At 41.4% G+C, this 20,485-nt stretch overlaps 1 protein-coding gene across 2 annotated transcripts in view; it reads left to right on the top strand.

Moving 5' to 3' along the window:
* Positions 1-20,485, top strand: part of LOC117257925 (plexin-A1-like) — a 351,734-nt gene that overhangs the window by 43,816 nt on the left and 287,433 nt on the right. For both annotated transcript variants that reach the window (XM_033628343.2, XM_033628342.2), the window contains exon 2: positions 12,777-14,168. In XM_033628343.2, coding sequence (XP_033484234.1) covers positions 12,996-14,168 — 1,173 coding nt within the window. In that variant the 5' untranslated portion in view covers positions 12,777-12,995. The remainder of the gene's footprint in view (positions 1-12,776; positions 14,169-20,485) is intronic.

Genomic DNA, 20,485 nt, shown 5'->3' with positions numbered 1-20,485 from the left:
TTCACCCCTGTTGGACAATTAGTGTGTGTCTGCTTGTCCATGTGTCGACAGGACATGTGTGTGTATTTGTATAAAGGAGACTGTCCTCACAGGAGAAGTGACAGCGTGTGTCATCTGTCCAGATAGCGGTAATAGTTAAATTAAAGGTGCAGTTGTTACACCCCTGTAAAGGGGGATAATACAAGGAAAAACACAGACACGATGTTACTTCAGTCACGTCCAGTGTTGTAATGGATTTTCCAAAATAAAGCACCATTTTTGTTACAGCAACTGTCATATCAAAACAACACAGTTGACAGTGTTAGAAATATAAAGCATTGTAGCACAACATATCTTCACAATGGCTTGAGTCAAAATTGACAAACTACCTTTAAATGGACAAACTATAGTCTCCGTATTGAATATGAACTGACATTTTACATCTGCTTCAATTCAAATATAAATGAAAATAACTTCCCATCAGTCACGTCATAACCGAACTAATATCTTGTCAAATGAAAGCTATTAATGTCACTATTTTATCCATAAACACACATATGACAGCATGGAAATACATTTTCTTATCAAATATATCCTCATTAAATGTCCAACACTGCACAGAAACATCATAAATGCACTTCTGAAACAAGGCTGCTCACGCCACCATGCAGCTAGCAAGAAAACTAAACAACGCTGCTCGCGCCACCATGCAGCTAAAAAGAAAACTACGGTGAGTGTAACATTCACGTGTACTGAACTTATTATTAGCTCTCAAAGTTACTGTAGAGACCAGTGTTTTACTTCCTACTTATCTTCTAACACACAGCAAACATAAATGCATCACAAACTATATTATAATCACTTTTCTTACCTGTAAAGGGGGATAATACAAGGAAAAACACAGACACGATGTTACTTCAGTCACGTCCAGTGTTGTAATGGACGAACGAAAGCAACGTCTTCCCCTCTACAATTTAGCTCAGACACAAGCAATCAAAACCCGATCAATGATTAGAGTAACAACTTTCACAGGAATAAGCTTGAAGAAAAAGAATCACTGTAGCAAACAATATAAAATAGTAATCAGAATAGCAATAGTAACCAAAATAGCATCAGAAATTACTTATGTTTTAAACACAGATGATCCTTTTTTAATTTATCACTCTATACTCATTTGTCTGGGAGACTAGAGTAGTAGATAACAGATCACTTAATAAGCAGATCACTATGAATTTCACCTTTATCAGTTTTTACCTTTGATGAATAATGTTTTGTTTTTAACCATGTACTCTCATGAATTAAAGCATTCTTTTGCTTACTGTCTTTAGCATGTTCACATAAGTATTTTTTAGTGTTTTAACAGCATTTTAACTCAACTTTTACTTTTATAACCATTACACAGTATGTAATTCTTGAGAAAGAGTCTAATTCCCAGGTCTTCAAATATCAACGGTTTGAGTTGGCAGTTCGGTTCGACTGCAACCCAATGAGGTATGAGGACCTACAGTATTAAGGTGAAGGTTGATAAAAGAGGGGACTCTTTTCCACTTTAGAAAGATTAAGCAAATGTGATGTCTCAGTCGCTTCTTTAGGAGAGGTGAAAGGATTGTTTCCCCCCTTCATCTCACCCAGTTTGGAATTTTCCTTTTACACTGCGGTTCTTCTCACTGCTAACTAACTGTGGTCCTGGGGTGGCACTAAGCAAACATGTGCTTCCTCTTATACACAAACTGAACACCAGCCACTTATCTGTACCTGCCAGAGATGAGCTACACCAGGAGAGTGTAATGTACAAATAGGTTCATGCTATCCTCTGAGATCCAGCCTGGGCCGAGTTGAAGTTGAGCATTCATGCAGTTGTTTTTGTTTGTTCCTACTTGTGTGAGAGTAGTTTGAATAGCTGCTCTGCCTCTAACCTGCGCCCTTTTTACTCAGAGGAGAAAATACTAGAAAAGGTGTGGGAAAGCACTCACGCACTCATCAGGTACCAGTTGATGGAGTTAAATATTTGTAACAACAAAGAGGTGGTGGCACACTCGTATCATCCATGAACAAAAGTTGCTGTTGACATTTCTGCAGATAAAGAATCCAAACAAAGCCCTCAACTTTACAACAACTCTGATCAAATGTGAATTTTATGTTGTTGTGGTGGAGTAGATTGGAGTGCTTTTGCATTCCTCTAATGTGTGACGTGACAGAGAGACAGTTATACAGAGATACAAAACAGGACTAATCATACAAATATATTTAACTCGAATGGAAATCATTTCAATGCATATACTGTTTAATTAGTGTAATTGTAACTTTTTGCCATTATATTGAGATGTTCACATAAACTGTGATTAAAACCACAGAGTAAAGTCTTTTCCTTTGAGGTGTCAGTTTGTTGTGATGTCTTTTACCCAGGCCCCCAGCTTTAAAGCCAATGTTTGTAGTGGCCAATAATTGGGCCCAAAAAGTCTTTTTCCCATGGACTTCCATAGAATGCTCCAGGGGTGATGTTTTTCTATAGGCGGACACAAAAGTTGGCATCGCCCTGATTCCCTCATCAGAAGGCCTATGGGAATTTTCCATTGGATTTTAGATCTTTGCAGAATTTAAGCTCTGTGGCAGACAAACGTTGATGATACATAGATGTTTTGCTTAGCAAGATAATCTTCACAAATGAACATCGCTTTTGTGATTTTTGAAGCCTAAATACAGTCACCAGAAGTAAAAACTTAACATTAGGCTATAAACGAACTCTGCCACAGTCGCAAGACTTAACATCCCTACCACAGCACGACTATAAAGCTGTGATGATGTTCTCTAGTCTCATTTAGCCACTTGTTAGCAACCACTTTTTTAAAGACACATAAAAGCTTCAAAATTCACAAATGAGGTATTTACTGACGTGTTTAATGTTATAGAGCAAAATGTGAAAATCTCTTGAGCTTGTGTTAACCTCAGACCTTGTTTCAGGCATTGAATCAAAAACTCATTTGAGAAAACCCATTGACTTCAAGACAAGGGACCTGGGAGTACAAAAAAGCTAACTCATTTCTTTAGGACCCATTTCTGAGGCACTGTACTATGAAAGAGACGTCTGTATATCAGAAGATTCAATCCATTCAGTCTGATAACATTTTGAAAGTCTAGAAGAGAGCTAAACGGCACAGTACAGATAGTGCATGGCGTCAAATAAGTGAGGATGTTGGCCTGCCATGTGTGTAGCCAGTTTTGTAAAGTATTTTGTGAAAAGATGTACAAACACCCATGCATGCACTCTATATGTTACCTAGCTAGCATGCTACCGATGTTAGCTATATACCGTCTAACTTTTCACGTTTTTATGCTTACTTCCTGTGGCACAGTGCACATGGTGGCTTCTGGTTGACTGGCATACAGATGCAGAGCTATTTGGAAACCAGGTGTAACATCCTTATAATAGGTGTTTTGAGTGAGAGGCATGACTCATTTCTTCCCTTGTTTGGGGAAACTCCACTCCATTGCTACAGTTATTATTGCCCTCTCCACCTACATGTATGAAATTAATATCAAGTGCTTCCCTTAATGGGAGTGACTGGCCCAGTGAGAATACCAATTCACACACACAAGAGGCCGATTGGAAAAAAAAAAAAAAATTCAGTTCACTCAAAAATGTAATGAACCTCATGTGATTTGTCTGTTACAGGGTGCAAAAACAAGCATGCTACTCTTGTCAGGGTTTTTAACTATATCTGAAAAATCCTTAAATCCCTCCACTCTGGAGAGCTTGGAGACAGGGCGAGCGTATTGTTGGAGAGACTCAGTCAGATTAAGAATGATTAAGGCTCAACCACTCAGCTCTGTTTGGTGTAGATTTGTACTGTACCATCTGAATGAGTGATGGCTGAGCTGCACCTGTCAGTTTGGAAGTTAAGTGTGTGTGAATGTATCTGTGGGTGCCCATGCATGGGTCTGTATGTCTGTATCTGCGGCTGTGTTTGTGTTTCCATGCATATAGAACAGTATGGAAGCATCTGTTTCCCTGCATGTGTGTGTTTGAATATTCTTGCTGGACAAAGTAGAGTCATTGTATCGTCTGCCTCTTCTGCTAATCCCTATTGTTGTTGGGAAAAAAAACAGTGTGTGTGTCTGCGCGTGTGTTTATCCACGAGGAATTATTTAATGTTGAATGATTGCCATATAACTGAACAGCGTGTGTGTGCGTGCATGCTGCTGTCTGCGTGTCAGTTGTGGAGTGCGATTGTAAATGAACCACTGTGTTCCCACTGCATGGTGCAGCAGCCCACATGTGCACACACATACTACACACACACTTCAACCCACCTTCCCTTTCTTCCTTCAGCCTCACACAAAACACTTATTTATTTCATTCGATTCACACACAAGTAGAGGCATAGGGTCCAATTAATTTAGATGATATGGCATATTGTCATCAGTGTCGTCCAATTATTTTTGCATAAAAGATAAAACATGACAAAATGCAATTAAAAGACATCATCCGATGCCAGCTGAAACCTGGTATGGGTTTAAATTCACCTCACAAATGGAACGAATTAAAATGAAGAGTCTGTTAGTGCTTTGTCTGCCATAGCAGTCTGTCTGAATATGTAGACATACTAAGTAAAACAGTGTGTTAAATATAAACACATTGTTAAGGGAGAACAGTGTTTTTGCAAGTAGGTTGGTCTCTTTTTGAAGTGTTGCAGTTGCATTTCAGTCAGGAATGGCTCCATCATGTCCAAATACTCAGAGCTGATGACATTTAAAGGATGTGCTACAAAACATTTAAGTCCTTTATCAAGTTATCTTTGTTCTTTGTCCAGCCTTATTGGCAGAATAAATGTCGGCATTGTATGGTTCCACAAAGCATGGGTACGTTACACTGTCATGTTGAGTGGATACATTGAAACTTTGTTTTTCCATGTTACAACCCTGTGGTATCCTGTGGCAGGCTGTTCTCATGCACTGTTGATTAGGGGTGGGAATCACCAGAGGCCCAACAATACAATATTATCACGATACATAAGTCACGATAGATATCATTGCAATTTTAAATGTGTTGCGATATGTTGAGTATTGCAATAAAATATGTTGCAATATGTTGCGATTTATTAACTTTTTTCAGCTGCAAATTATATCTCCAAAGAAGGACTTTGTCAGCATCAACAGTTTTATCAAACAAAATAAAGTAGTTAGCTTGTTCATCTCACTTCAGTCATTTATTGCACCAAAATGTATCTAGTGAACTGAAAAAGCAACCCATTCTTTTAATTCTTTTTGATATTAATAATTTATATAATAAAAAATCAATACTTGGTGTCTGTTTGATGGTACGATATTGCCACACAAAAATATTGTGATAATATGCTCTATCGATTTTTTCCCCCAGTAATTCATGTGTAACCTACATATTTAGGTAGGCTGCAGTCACATGACCAATGCACTGATGGGAGTAAAGAAGGAAAGGGTGGAGCAGGGAGGCAGGTTGGGGTGGTGGATGGGTCACAATATTTTCCCACAGGACTTTCCCCAGGAGACTGGTGTTTGGAACCATGTGTGTGAACTTGGAGTCAATTTAGGGTACATCGTCACCATGTCTGTTTTCCTAAATCTAACCACAGTGATGTTACTTGCCTAAACCTTCGTAACTTTATGTCAAGTACGTAACTTAACGTCAAGTGCTTCATTCGTGGGGTGCAAATTTATAGCATATCATATGAACTGTTATATGTGGATACTTTGGTTGTGTGTAGTTGTATGTGTGATTAAGTTTAGGCACAAATAACACTTGGTTGTGATGAGGAAAGGATCATGTTTTGGTTGAAATACCCGGTTTAGGTGGCACAATCTCCTCTGGAAAAGCAGCAATGTCTTGGTAAGTCAACCTCTTTTTGTTGCAGGAAACACAGCAAAGGGTTGCTAAAAACACTCACCTTGCTGGAAACACAGCACTGACTCAATAAATAAGAACTGGTTTGTTGCTTGTTGGTCTTGAACAGTGGTGTGCAGTGGTCTGCAGCTTTGCAGGCGTTTTGTCTAGGCGTCCTGTCATCCACCATCCCCTCCACCTCCTCCTGTAGTTTGCAGTAATGTACAATGGCAACATTTTTTTCTGGCGAGTGGGCTGCTTTGCAAATGTGTGACAGTATCGTGAAACAAAGCAGGTTAGAGCTGATAATCTCCCTAAGTGTCAGGGAAATGTGTTGAAGTTTAAAAGTCTGTTGTTAACTGTTACCAATCCATAGCCTTTTTCGCTCTACTGACAGATGCATACACACACTTTAGATTCAAGGTCTTATTTCAAACACGATATTTATTGCAGTTTGTTTCGCTGTCCATGTTTTCTTTCAGTATAATTAAGTTCCTCATCCTCTCCCTTTCTCCTTGTCTTGTCTTATCTCTATCTGTTAAAAGCCTAGAGAGGAGGCTGTGAGTCGACTACAGTCTGCAGTATTAGCACTTGTCAATATTACGCCTTTTGGAAAAATGGATTCCAAATAGAAATCTCCTCACGTTCAAGTGTGTCCGCCTCCTGCCCCCGTTCCCATATCTCCTCCACTGTCCTCATCTGACCCACACTGTGACTGTAACTTTGCTACCATCTGTTGCAAGAAGCCTGGAGTTTAAAAGTGAACTGATCAGATGGAATTCTACACGCATACTTTCAGATGTCTGTTTTGCTGCATCTAAGCAAATATTTGAGTGTAAAATCCTCTTTTAAATCTCCAGCGGAACTCTTTAAATAACATTTTAAGTATTGTCACAACAACTAGCACTTCAGTCTTTTATCCAGAGCTTAGAGATAATTAACCCCTGTCTATTTCCTGAACAATCCCTTAATATTATATCAAATGTTTTAATTTACTTTTCGGCAGTCTTCTTGGCAAACTTTTGGCAGGACTGTTAATTGCATCACTGAGCATCAGAGTCCTGCATCACGTCAGGTACCTGGTGGGTGAGCTGCAAAAGAAGTGTACTGCGGTCGGCATTTTGTCTTAATTTTATTTTTAGGTTCAGCTCTGGGTTAAAGAAAGAACATGTGGATGGATGGATAAATTGATGTTTTTAAAGTTTTAATCCTCTGACTTTGTGTGTTGGCTTTGTTTTCTGCTCCAGCTGGAATATGAGAGCCTCTTCAATCAGGTGCATCACTACCAGACATATTAACTGTGGCGATGTGCTGCTCAATATTATTAGTATAAGCAAAAAGAAAAACATTTAATTGTATTTCCCGAATTACTTTTGTTTTAAAGTTTATTATCTTAGTTTTATGTGTATGAATGTCCCAAAGTGATCACTTTAAACATGCTAGGTAACCAAAATATTTAAATAGTATGTGGCTATTATAGGATTTGTGGTTTTGGATGGGGCCATGGATCTTGTGTCGACAGGTCAGGTTGGGTTGTGGAACTAATTGGTCAAATGTGTGAGTGGTGGATTGGGTGTGGAATTGCACATCGCAGTGCTGGGGCAGTAGTGGGTCTTGAAAATCAGACCCGTTCAGGACTCTGCCATTCATGGCCATTCTTGTGTGCTTGTGTGAGATAAACAAAACAGGGATCCACTCATTGAAAAACAGCACCATAGCACCGCTAGAGGTCAAAAACTCCACAGGAAACCTTTAAGTAGTATAATACCACTGTAACAGGATAAGCTGTTATGGAAAATGAATGAATAAATACAGTTTGTAAGATGAAGATGTTTTCAGAGATGAATAATGAATAATGATGAATTTTGAAAAATTATTTTTCGTGGCATCTTTGACATCACTGCTGGATTGAATATGCTATTACCAGGCCTTTTGCTTCAATAACTAAACTACTGATTATCACTTAACCAATTAATTGACTAGATGTTTCAGCACTAGACGTTAATCAGCGCCATGCTCTGTTCCCCAACTTTCAGTCAACACAGCTCATACTGCTGATGATGTGTAGAGCCTGAGGGGCTCACATGATCAGCAGTCTGAGAGGCACTCACTCTTGGGCTGGATGCAGACTCAGTCCTGAGAGCACAGCTCAAGGCTGAGGAAAAGCCAATACACATTTAATTTTCAAATCAAATGATTTATCCATATGTAAGCTTCTTGTTTAAACATGAAGTTGTAAACTAACTGCGCTCTCTCTGAGAGGTCGGCGGTAAACAAGGTTAAAGTTCTAATAACTTGAACTCTCAGCACAAGGTGTAAAATAACTTGAATAGCATGAGATGTAAATCCCGAGAGGTGTTACAAAGCACAAGGCTCAGAGCCATCAGCGGTCCAAGCTGTGGCTGCTGATTATTTGTAGAAAACCAAACGCATGGGTTCACTGGCTTTATCAACAGGGTCATAAATGCAGGTGAAGGTACCAAGTGGTTCAATTCCAGCTCGTGTCCCCAACATTTTCTCTCTCCGCTGCACTTCATCCAGAAGAAATGTGTTTAAAATGGATAAGGTATAAATGTAAATGTTTACACTATTTCAGTGGTTTGTCCAATAAGTCTACCATTACATATACTTTGTGTACATACAGTTTATGTATAGGCCGACGTGTTTGGACGTGTGCCTGTGTGTGTTTTAGTAGTAAATAAGACTGAATAGATGCGGGATGCACACACATACAAACACATGCACACAGACACAGACTGGAGCGTGGATGTGAGCTCCATGCTAAAGAAGTGGTGTGTATAAATTTGCCTAAGTGTTTGGCCAAGGTCTGCGGCTGTGTGTGCAATCGATGTGCCAACAGCAATAAATCAGCGCGGGACAGACCTGAACGCCTCTACGGCTTCATCTGATGTGGCAGGTGGGCTTCAGGATGGCCCTGACACACACACACACACACACACACACACACACACACACACACACACACACACAGAAGTAAAGGCCCGGTAATTCAAGGTTTTCTTGGGAAAAAAAACACACATAATTTAATAACCACACAATTAAAGCATGAAGTGTCTGAATTTTTGGATCAGGGCTGTGTGCACCAAAGCAAGAGGACGGTTAGTGCCACATCACAATATTCTGACCCATTTTTTCCTGCATCTACAAGAACTTTTCTAACTCTTCATCCATTAATTCAACCATTTTATTTCTTTTGATCTAATTCAGACATTAGAGCAAAACTTTTAAATCAGTAACTTGTTTTTCACTTCCTCTTTGCTGTCATCTCTTTGTCCCAGTTTAGTCAAACAGCACCTGACATCATCAGCTCTCAGCTCCACTGGCTACTAAAGCTATATGGCCACTGAGTCCATGCTTGGTTTTGACTTATTTATAGAATTTGTAAAACACATCAGAGCAGGTGAGATGAAAATGCTGCAAAAATAGCCATCGTAACATGTCTTTTAGCATAAATTCCCTCTTCACCTGTCTTTTCAAGTGTGTGCATTCTTGTGTTGATCTGTTGTGCATGGGTGGTGCACAAGTGTGTGTGGGTAGGTTTGTTTAATGTCTATGAGTGTGTGTGTTGAGATGCGGAGAAGTCAGTAGGATCTATGAGAGTCTGTAAAAATCCTGTGGACCCCATACTGTACGTGTGCGTTGTATGGTCACATTTTGTGCATTTGTGTGTGTGTCTAAGATGCTAACAGTAGCTGTATTGTCCTAATGGGACAGGCAACAGCATCGTCATCTGGGCCACTGTAATCATGGCTGGGCTGGAGATGAAAGACACTATTGACTAGGAGTGAAGTGTCTGAGAGAGAGAGAGACAGAAAGAGAGAGAGAGAGAGAGGGAGAGAGAGGAATGTAATGAAAGGGAGGAATGAGAAACAGCAGCAGAAATAAGAGACGAGAATAGTTTGCTGACCAAACTCCATTATGAAACAGGCCTTCGCCTTGTGCTCTTTATTTAGCCGAGCATAAACCAGTGAGCTAATGAAAAGAAGGCTGGGCAGTGAGTGGGTATTGGCTGGTTTGAAACAGTTCCTGATGATATCAGCCCTTTGAACCACTATTTTGTTTCTGTACCAATGATAGATTTATTTATTTATTATAGATTTATTTAACCTTTATTTAACCATGCAAGTCATTAAGAACGAATTCTCATTTACAATGGCGGCCTGGCAAAAGGCAGATGATTGTTTGACTGACATATCCTTGACGGTGACATCGGTAATGTCTTCTTTTCTTTTTTTTTATAAATTTATTTTTTTGGGTATTTTGCCTTTAATGGATAGGACAGCAAGTGTGAAAGGGGGAGAGAGAGAAGGGATGACATGCAGCAAAGGGCAACAGGCTGGAGGTGAACCCGGGCCGCTGCGGCAACAGCCTTGTACATGGGGCGCCTGCTCTACCACTAAGCCACCGACGCCCCCGACGCCCCAGTAATGTCTTCTTTTCAAGGTTGACTCTAGAACTGGATGGTGCCTGTTCATTCCAATGAAAGTAACTCACCAGATACAAACACCAAGAATGTTTTTCTCTTTCTGGTTTGCCAGCAGAAGTTGTCGGTGAATGAAATCACTCTGATTGGTTAGTTCAGCTCAGTGCACGAGAAGAGAAATGGACGCGAGGAAAGCAAACAAATGACTTAAGTCAATACGGCTCAAGATCGAAACAAACCTGTTATATTAGGTAAGATACTTTTTAGACATTGAGCTCTTTAACAGAAAAGGTTCATAACTGATTGTGTTACTGTTTGCAAGCACACAGGAAATATCATTTGTTCCTTCAACATTTGGTTATGTTGTTAATGTGCTAACTGGCCAACTAGCATCACAAACCCGCCCTGTCGGTCTTTTGGTTTCCCCTTTTTGAATGAATACAGGCAACTGACACCTGCTGGTATGGAGAGTTATTTACTGTCACACGGGTGCAGAGCACGTAAGTGGTCGTTGGCTGTTAGCTTCATTCTGTGCGATGTGTTCAAGTGCAATTTTTAAGCTGAGACACAGGCGATGTGAAGTGACGCAACAGTCGGCCTTCGTCACCACTAGTTCTTTGATATTGGACTGGTGTGTCTGGGCCTATAGACTTTCCACTGAGACAATGCACATAAAAACGGCGTTTTTAGGCTCCAAGAAAGTTTTAAAAATGGTAGATCTTGGAATTGTTGGTTATTTCATGTCATTGTGAAGAGTTTTTACTAATATGATAGAGCTAGAGTTTTGTTCCAGTAACCCAGTGGACCACTGAGACAAACTGGCAGCGGGCCTGGTTCTACCATGGTATCTAGCTCTACGAATACAATCTCAGTTTAGTCACACCAAGGTGCTAAGGTTACACAGGGAAGAAGAAGCTACACTAAATTGGTTGCCTCTGGGTTTGCCAACCAGTAGAGTTTGTCAAAACAAAATGGCTTTTTACTTAGAATGCTGTGTAGTTTGTTTTCACAACCAGGACATTGATCCACAAACTTATAAAAGAAAAACTTCTGCAGCATTTTCCCAGTGTTTTCTTATTGCAACCAAGATCATTGTCTTCAGCCAAATAGTTCAGCAGTGGTCATGTGTCAAACACCACGAACATTTTTGTGATGTTAATTGACTCTCATTTTCTGTGCCACCCATTGCAGTGCACCTTGCTTGCTTTCAGTGAACATTAATGGAGATGGACATGGTTACTTGGATGATTACATTTGGTTTGGCCTGACAGTAAGAGTAAGGTATGGCTGGGGATGGTGAACAGGTTTACGACTGATCAGTCTCTGCTAGTTAGAAGACAATTTGAGTTTCCTGACATCGGAAAATAATGCAAACTTTGGGTTTCAGTAAGAAGGACGTTTCTCATTCATTTCAGATGCTCTTTAGCAGGCATGTCACTCTCTCAGCCTTGTAAAAACCTCCAATAACATTTGTCTTTATCACACAGTGGTAGCAACAATGTTGATAATTACATGCAAGCATGTGGAGCAGCCATGTTGCTTTTGCACTTGACTTTACCTGGCTCCTGCAGTGCATTGTGGGATAGGCCACGGCCTCTAGTGTCTCAGAAAGAAATGGGTAGCAGAAAAATAGATGGATGGTCCCATCACCTTAACCCACCCTTTCTCATCCTCCCTATTCTCGTTTTTTCCTCGTTTTTTTCCCTGTAGTTTTCACTTATAGCAATCTTTCCCACCATCTCAGCTGCCTTTATATGAAACTGGTTTGGAGCCAAATAGCTTTCACTTCCCTCTGCCTCTCACTGTCTCTCTAGCTTTATCGTGTTGGACCAGTTCTCTCCCCTTTCCTTTTTAGAAGCAGGATGCTTGTATTTCTCTGCTCTGTTGCTCTTGTTGTAAATATACTATAGGATTCTTCCTGCAGCCTTCCTTGTAATTTATGGATGTTTACCTGCTATCACGATGCTGCACATCAGTGGCTCTCCCCGTTTGTGATTTTGCATGTATATGTGGGTCTCCTTTTTTTAGGTACTGTACAGACACACTGTTTAAAAGAACATCTACATGATTTCTTACCTGCATACGCTCTTGTGTCACATGTTGCATTTTTGTGTGTATTTGAAGTGTGTATGTATTTGGGTGCGTATGCTTACTGTGTCTGCTGGATCCTTTAATACCTCCAGACAATCAATACATACAAGAGCAATGTTTGGCCCTGTCTTCTTTTAAAAGATGCACTCCACAGAGTGGTGCGAGCCAAGAGTCGAGAAGTCAATAAAACAAAGCCGATAGTGCCCTCATTTGTTTTTTCTTTTTTTTTGGACTTCAGCATCGAGGCCTTCGAGTCTGAGTCCGTGGGCGAATATTTATTGTCTTGTCATTTTGATACAAACAAATGAATCCTTTTTGTCAGATCTCTGGAAGTGCAAAACACAAGTCCACGAAATGTATTGACATCTGTGTTTGCTAAGATTTTGCTTTGTTTCTCTTTCACAGGGCTGGTGGCGGACGAGGCTGAAGATCAGGGTATGAGGTTATAAAAACAACAGCGGAGAAAGGAGGAAAAAAAAAAGAAAGGAAGTCGATTGCTAGGAAACTCTTCTTTTGTATCATCATACCCTGCAGTCCTAAAAGGCACTGACTGACCCTGTAGAGGATTACGCACTCAAAAATACACACCAACACCCACTCGCTTACACCTCCCCTCCCCTCGCCATGTCCTCCCACCTTAACCCACCCTTTCTCATCCTCCCTATTCTCGTCCTTCTCCTCTCCCTGTCCATGCCCTCCACCTCCACTCCTTCCTCCCCCTCCCTCCTCTCCTTCTTCCCACCGGAAGGAGGTCTCACACATTTGGTGGTCCACAACAAAACAGGCGAGGTCTATCTGGGCGCTGTCAACTGGATCTACAAGCTGTCTGGCAACCTGACCAAGCTACGAAGCCATGTTACTGGCCCAGTCACAGACAACCCTCGCTGTTACCCTCCTCCCGGTGTCCAGTCCTGCCCCCATGAGCTAGTGCAGACCTCCAACGTCAATAAACTCCTGCTACTTGATGCTGCCCATAACCGCTTAATTGCTTGTGGGAGTACTTCCCAGGGAATATGCCAGTTCCTGCGTCTGGATGATTTGTTCAAGCTTGGCGAGCCCCACCACCGTAAAGAGCATTATCTATCCAGTGTTGCTGAGGCAGGCACCATGTCAGGTGTCGTGATCTCCCCAGATCTTTTTGGCGGAGGTGGGAAACTTTTTGTCGGCACTCCCATTGATGGAAAATCTGAGTACTTCCCAACGCTGTCGAGCCGCAAGTTAATGTCCAATGAGGAGAACGCTGACATGTTCAGCTTTGTCTACCAGGATGAGTTTGTCTCCTCGCAGCTGAAGATTCCCTCAGATACACTCTCAAAGTTCCCAGCGTTTGACATCTACTACATTTACGGCTTCAACAGTGAGCAGTTTGTGTATTATCTTACCTTACAACTTGACACTCAGCTCACTTCACCTGATGCGAGCAGTGAACAGTTCTTCACCTCTAAAATTGTCCGTCTATGTGTCGACGATCCTAAGTTCTACTCTTATGTTGAGTTCCCCATTGGCTGCACCAAGGACGGAGTGGAATACCGCTTGGTTCAGGATGCTTATTTAGCCCGGCCAGGGACCCGTTTGGCCCGTTCGCTTGGTATTCAAGAGCATGAGGAGGTTCTGTTTACTGTATTCGCCCAGGGTCAGAAGAACAGGGCCAAGCCGCCCAAGGAGTCGGCTTTGTGTCTGTTCACAATGAGACGGATAAAGGAGAAGATTAAAGAGAGGATTCAGTCGTGCTACAGAGGAGAGGGGAAACTCTCCCTGCCCTGGCTGCTCAACAAGGAGCTAGCCTGCATCAACTCGGTGAGTGTTTGACGCAGTGGCTCCCAGAGGTGTTTCTGTGATCATCAGTAGTCATGAAAATGATGTTATTCCTGACTGTTTTGGTTTGTGGTTGTGTTTGCATGTGTTTGTTTAAAACTGAAAAGACAGAATAGGCTAGTTTTTACCACTTTAAGTTTCAAGTTCAGTTTCTAGTTCCCGGAATAAGGATGGGTTGGACAGCTTGTCTTTACCTTGAATCTGGCCAAAAGCATTTTAGTGGTCATGGGTTTTGGGTGTGTTCATATTAAGCATGTCTGCAGAGTTACTACCCAGCTTTGAAGCATTGTCTATGTAGGCGTGAAACAGGACTGGTCTCAAATAATTGCACTGTAAGCCTAAAAGTGCAGATAACTGTGTGGTTCTTAGAGAACTGCAGGACACATTTAAGTAGTGAGGACAGAATCAAAGCCAAACTAAACAGGAAAACCCCCTAGAGGCAATGATTGATTCCAACATTATCCTAACATTTAAGTGAAATTTCTGGAAATTGAATACAATTCGCCCCCACACTCACTGCCAAAGCCAAAATCTCCACCCTTGCAGGTTGGCAGGTCACCACAACTTCAAGCTGCTTGTACATCTATTTAGGTTTCCCTGCTTAACCTGTAAGTGGAAAGACTGAAAATTTCCTAAATGCCACAATGTAATATTTTCCATTCTGGTTTGGGCCAAAGTACCCAAAGTGTTGGTGTGATTTCACATTTTGTGCCACATGGAATAAATGCTGGCTCAGTGGCTTTTCTAATCCAGCACTATGGGAGAAAGTGAGCAGATATTTACCATGATCAGTCTAAAGGTTTGCTGTGTGACATGCTGAAGATTAATGTAGCAGCAAAAGAATATTTGCTAAGTGAAGATGTAATAGAGTAATTGTGCCCTGAGCAGACGCTTCCCAAGTGTGTGTTGTATGCTGCCTTCTTATGGAACTTGTGAGCTCATGATTGTGACAGGGGAAGTTGTGTTCACAGCTTGGCGTTTAAGTGTTTAAGTCGCGAGAACACTGCTGCTAGGCAACAATAAAATGGATGCCAAAAGCCACCGAGGCTAACAATTTAGCAAGCTAAGGAGTGGGTAATGTAATGCAAAAAAATGTATAATATATGTATAATATATATGTATATATATGTATATATGAAATTACAAAGAAAACTCTTTAAAATTACAACGTATTAACTTATCATCCACTAACAAATGAACTTCCATGGGCCCTTCCATTTCTAAAAATGTCAGCAAACACAACTCAACTCGTGAAATTAGGAGCTTCCAGAAAAAAATCCTCTTAAGTACTACTAATGCAGCACTTATCTGAGCTCCTCATGGTTTGTTGTGATTAGGCTGTGGGTGCATGTTAGTGCATATTGTATGTGTATCACCGCCACTTTGCACTGTGCTTATAGGGTCCGTTTCTGCTGATATTGGGATGGCATCAATGGAGAAGCATAGCACCCACCCTCCGGTTACCCCCTGGTTAACACCCTTAACTCTGTCAGCACTGTTGCCATTGTCAGCACTATTGATAGAGTTAGCACAGTTAGCTGCTAGCCGCCAGCTCAGCCAACTCCAAGTTGAGAACTGTCAAAGATACTCTATCACAAAAGATAACGCATTATAAGCTGCGCCAATGGTAGGAAACGGTATACAACACTGGTCTTACAAGTGAACGTGGTCTCCTCTCCTGCTTATCCCCAACCTCGTTTGAAAGTGTTGTAAACATCGCGTGGATGATGAAAGTAGATTAAAAACATTACAACATACGGTACAAATTCAATGTTTGCTCCTTATTTTGCCGCTCGTTATTATCTGCTAGCTTAATATCTGATACCAGCCCGGTTCATAATCATAGCAGTCTAATAACATTCTCTTTCCCCCTCCAAAAATAGTTAGATAGAAACAATAATCGTATTATTAAGCAAAGGAACAAGGTTTAGTTGGGTTTTAACTTTTAAATCATGATGTATAAGTCTTTTTTAATTTATGTTTATCTGCGTTAAAACCAGACTGACAGTATAACATCACACAGGGAAGGGATTCTGTGTTACCAGATCTCACGGGAGTGGGTTGTTAAGACAAGACATGCCTTGAAAAAAGTTTCTCCTGATTTGTCTGTCTGAAAAGTGCCATTTTAGTGTCAGAATGTTTGGAAGATATGTGGCTTGTGAAAACTGGGTCCAATGTTTACTAAGGTGACTATGGGGGGAAATAATTTGTCTTAGTCTGTACTCATGTTGATTTTTCCCATTGCAATGAATAGACTCAGGACCACCGCCAGTCTCCTAAAGGGGTGGGCAGTGGCGAATCTCATGTGACACAAATACAGGAAATGAATCTGAAGTGGGCTGTCTTGGTTTGTCAGTGGTCTCTGGAACTGTGTCCAGACAACTTACAGAGACCCTCTAAACTGAAGGATCATATTTATGCTTAATAACATTAGGCTAATAGAGGCTACCTGCATATACAGTTGGGGCTTAGAAAACTTTTATCCTCCAACTTTCCTGACCCACAATGTTATTAGCTCCATAAAGGTTTATAAATGAATACAGAGAGCATTGGTGGTCAGCACTGATCCTCGCATATGCTGTCTAATGATGCACATTTATGTAAACTTGTCAGATGGAGAACTAAATACACTGACTTGTGATTGTCAGGTAGCGAAGGTGGGAATCTCTACCGGACGGTATTGGCAAAAACAAGAGGGACGACATTTTTTTTCCCCATCGTAATTTAATATAATTTTATTAAAATGTCTCCACAGCTGAGCGAGCCTACTCATTCAGCCTGAGGACAGGACAGCTGTCTCCCAGCCCCTGTCGATTCTGTTTTAGGAATAATTCAGACTATCCACAGGTTGTAGGTGGCTTGTCTCTCCTTTTCCTCGTAGATGAGCTGGCCTAAGGGTGCCTGAGAGACACTGTGTGAGTATGAGTGTGTGCGTGTCACCCACATGTCACACACACACACACACGCGGCCCTGTATCCTTATGAATAATTCACCTGGTCTCACCTTCTGTTATTCAGTCGGTGCTCCATAACAACCTGCCATAAATCTCTGGACTGCTCTCCACCTCTCTGCCTCCATCTCCTCTTTCTCTCTTGGCTATCCCATCTCCTCTTTCTCTTTCACTCTCGCCCCATCCTTTGCATAAAGATTTCTTTCATTTTGCTAACCCCATTCTCCCTCTGCTCCTTCTTTTATCTGTTTTTTACTTGCTTTCTTCTCTCTGTTTCCCTCACCAAACTCCTCTCCCTGACCTCTTTTCTTTGCCTTTAATTTTCAACCTTTAACCTCCCTCATCTTTTAGAATCTTGCTTCTTTTGCTCCTCTCCAGCTTCCTCCCTCTGTGCCCCCCTCTTTCTCAAGCCTTTGCTCTTCCACCATCTCTCTCTGCCCTCTCCTTGACTTTCCACTGAGTGATGAGGTGTAGAGTGACTTACTGTGTAAAGCCAGAGCTGGGATGTGATCTGAAAATACAATGTGGAGGGAACAGATGATGCTAGTGAAAGAGGGGGAGCGGAAAGAAAACGGGATTTGTCGGTTATGGAGAGAGAAGGGGAACTAAGGGAGGATGTGGATAGAGGGCAGTGTTGAAAATGAAAGGGAAGTGAGAAGGAAAGAAGGAAGGGACAATGTTAGGAGGAGAGGGAAGTCAGACAAATTATTGGGATGAGGCAGGATGAAGGGATGAGAGAGGAGAGGAACGAAACAAAGCACCGCTGTGCCTGAGCGCAGTCTCATAGAGACTGTAGAATCTAAGTTGATTGATAGATAGTTGTTGATAGACTTAAAGTATTAAGAACAACACTACTGACTTCCAACAAGCACAAAGGTGGACTTTTCTTCAACTCTTTGAGCCTCTGTTTGAGTCAGTCTTCTCTCCTTATTCTCAGATTTAGGTAATTTTGCTAGTTTTAGTATTATATATCATTACAGTGTATGCAATGTGTCAGACACCACTGGTCCAATAATGACAAGCCTCTGGGGAGCTAGAATGAGCTAGAAGATGTTTTGACTGCCCATATGGCCACTTTAAAGATCAAACCTGTGGCTAGTCTATAAATGGACAATCACTCTAATCACTTGTTTATCACATACTTGTCAACCCTTCCGTTTTCCCCGGAGACTCGCGTATTATATTGCCCTCTTTCGGTTTCCTCCCACGGTCACAATGCTCCCATATTTCTCCTGATTAATTACAAATTTTCATACCTTTTTCCATTTTGTTATCACACAACACATTCTCACTCCCAAATACTGACTCGTGGTCGGTGGCCAATCATGGCAAATTATGATGCGCTAGGTGCCCTCCTGCGTCGGTTATACATGTTCAGGAATGGCGTGTCAATTTACACTTATTACATGCATCTTCTCTTTTCAAAATAAACTTCCCTATTTAAAGAAAATGTACAGTTTCTGCTCGTTAATGCCTATATATTTTTTTCACAATAAACATAGGTAAAAAACTTAGGTAAAAAAAAAAACAACAACTCTGATTTTAGATTTACTTCCTCAGGATTTGGCAACAAAAGTCTGTGGTTAGGTTTAGGCAACAGAAGCATGTAATAAGGTTCAGGAAAAAAAAAACATGGCTTGGCTTAAAACAAGTATGCTTGTTACTTACGTAAAATAATGGGTTAGGTTTAGGTCACTAGCATAGTATGCAGATCATACTACTTTTGGATTCGCACTGGACATGATCAGAGGCCTCCTCTGTGCATCAGTGTTTGACACAGATGGGTCACTGACCAGGCATCGGTATTTGACGAGTCAGGAGTTTGACCGGATTGTATCACAACCTTTTCCTAGCACTGTAAAGTGTATATTAGCCCTACGACTCTAACAGTCTACTCTTTTCTACCCGTTAGCACTTCCGTCTCTCTCCATCCTTCTTTGACCCTCCTGTTCCGCATGCATTGTGCACAGCTACTGATGAACACCTCGTTTCTGTGCTGACTGTATTACATGTGCGCAAGTTCAACGGGACACTCTAGCAGGGGTTTCAGGGGTGCCTCGGCTGTTGCCCTCCCTCTCTGCAGTGGGGTACCCAGCTGTCATCCAGAGACTCTTACCCCCCCCGTGGCACCTCGCTTAGACATCCAGGACCAGCTGTATGTGGGCCAGGCAGGATAGCCTACAGTCTGACCTCCCTCCTCCTGATACTCTGCTGGAGTAGTGGGGTCAATGACCAAAAACTAAACCAAGTTAAATGCATTAATTATTTTGTTCTTTTCATCTTTAAAAGTCACCAGATTGCAAAAATAAAGTTTTTCAAACTGTAATTTTTCCCAGACCCCCCACTCAGGTTTTAAAATCCTCAATTTTTTGAGGTCTCAGTGTTGGCAAGTATGGTCATATTGTGCTCAAAAATGTAAGAAATGTGTTTTTGGGAATCGTAGTTGTGTTTCTTGTTAACTGGGTTGGTCACGGTCTGTGTTTGGCTGGACACTGACAATATGTGTTTTCAAATAACTGGATCCCATGCAGCGTGTTCTTGTTATATTTGCTAGTTGAATTTTCTTTTTAAAAGTGTCACACTTCATGCAAGACAATGACAACATCTCTGTCACAAGCCCACCGGTGCTGTGCAAGCGCCATGTGGCCTTGTAGTATAAAGCGTACTGTATATGCATGTGGTTATGCTAATGAGCGTACAGTTACATGATTGTCCTTTATGGCCATCTGTCGTTCTTGCCTGTGATCGATCAAGGTCGTGTCAGCTGAGCTCGCTCTGGGACGCCAGCGTGATGAATTCATCATCTCCTCGTGCAGGCATGTTCAGCGTTTCCCTGACGAGAGCGGTGACAGCCCTTTGCCTCCGCACTAGTGTCATGTGGAAACTTTCATATTGGTTCGTTTCAAGAGACAAGGTCGGGTCAGCCAGTCAACACTCACACACTGCTCTCTACCTGGAGGCTATCAAACTTCATCATGGCGTACAGCACTTGAGAAATTCATTTTCTAAAAACTGCGCTCTATGAAGATCAATATAAGAATTTTAGTATTGTAAAAGATGTCAACCTTTTCACCTTCACTACAAATTATTATATAACGCTCACATTCCTATGGCAGCGGATTATCATTGACCACTTGTATCAGGTTTATAGCTACTACAAGGAGGGACTTTATGGTCACCATTTCACACCCTGTCTAAAATTGACTTGAAATCAGTCCAAGTCCAATTCCAATTTCCCTGTTACGGCTTAGGTAGTATAATTCTCATATAGGAGAGAAAGTCATTTCTATGATGTTTCAGTCCTTGAGGGTCTCTACAATGTCATCTAGATTTGAGTTGAGATTCAGC

The sequence above is a fragment of the Epinephelus lanceolatus genome, chromosome 8, assembly GCF_041903045.1.
Source record: "Epinephelus lanceolatus isolate andai-2023 chromosome 8, ASM4190304v1, whole genome shotgun sequence".
Lineage (NCBI taxonomy): Eukaryota > Metazoa > Chordata > Actinopteri > Perciformes > Serranidae > Epinephelus > Epinephelus lanceolatus.
This window is presented reverse-complemented; position numbering and strand designations above follow the sequence as displayed.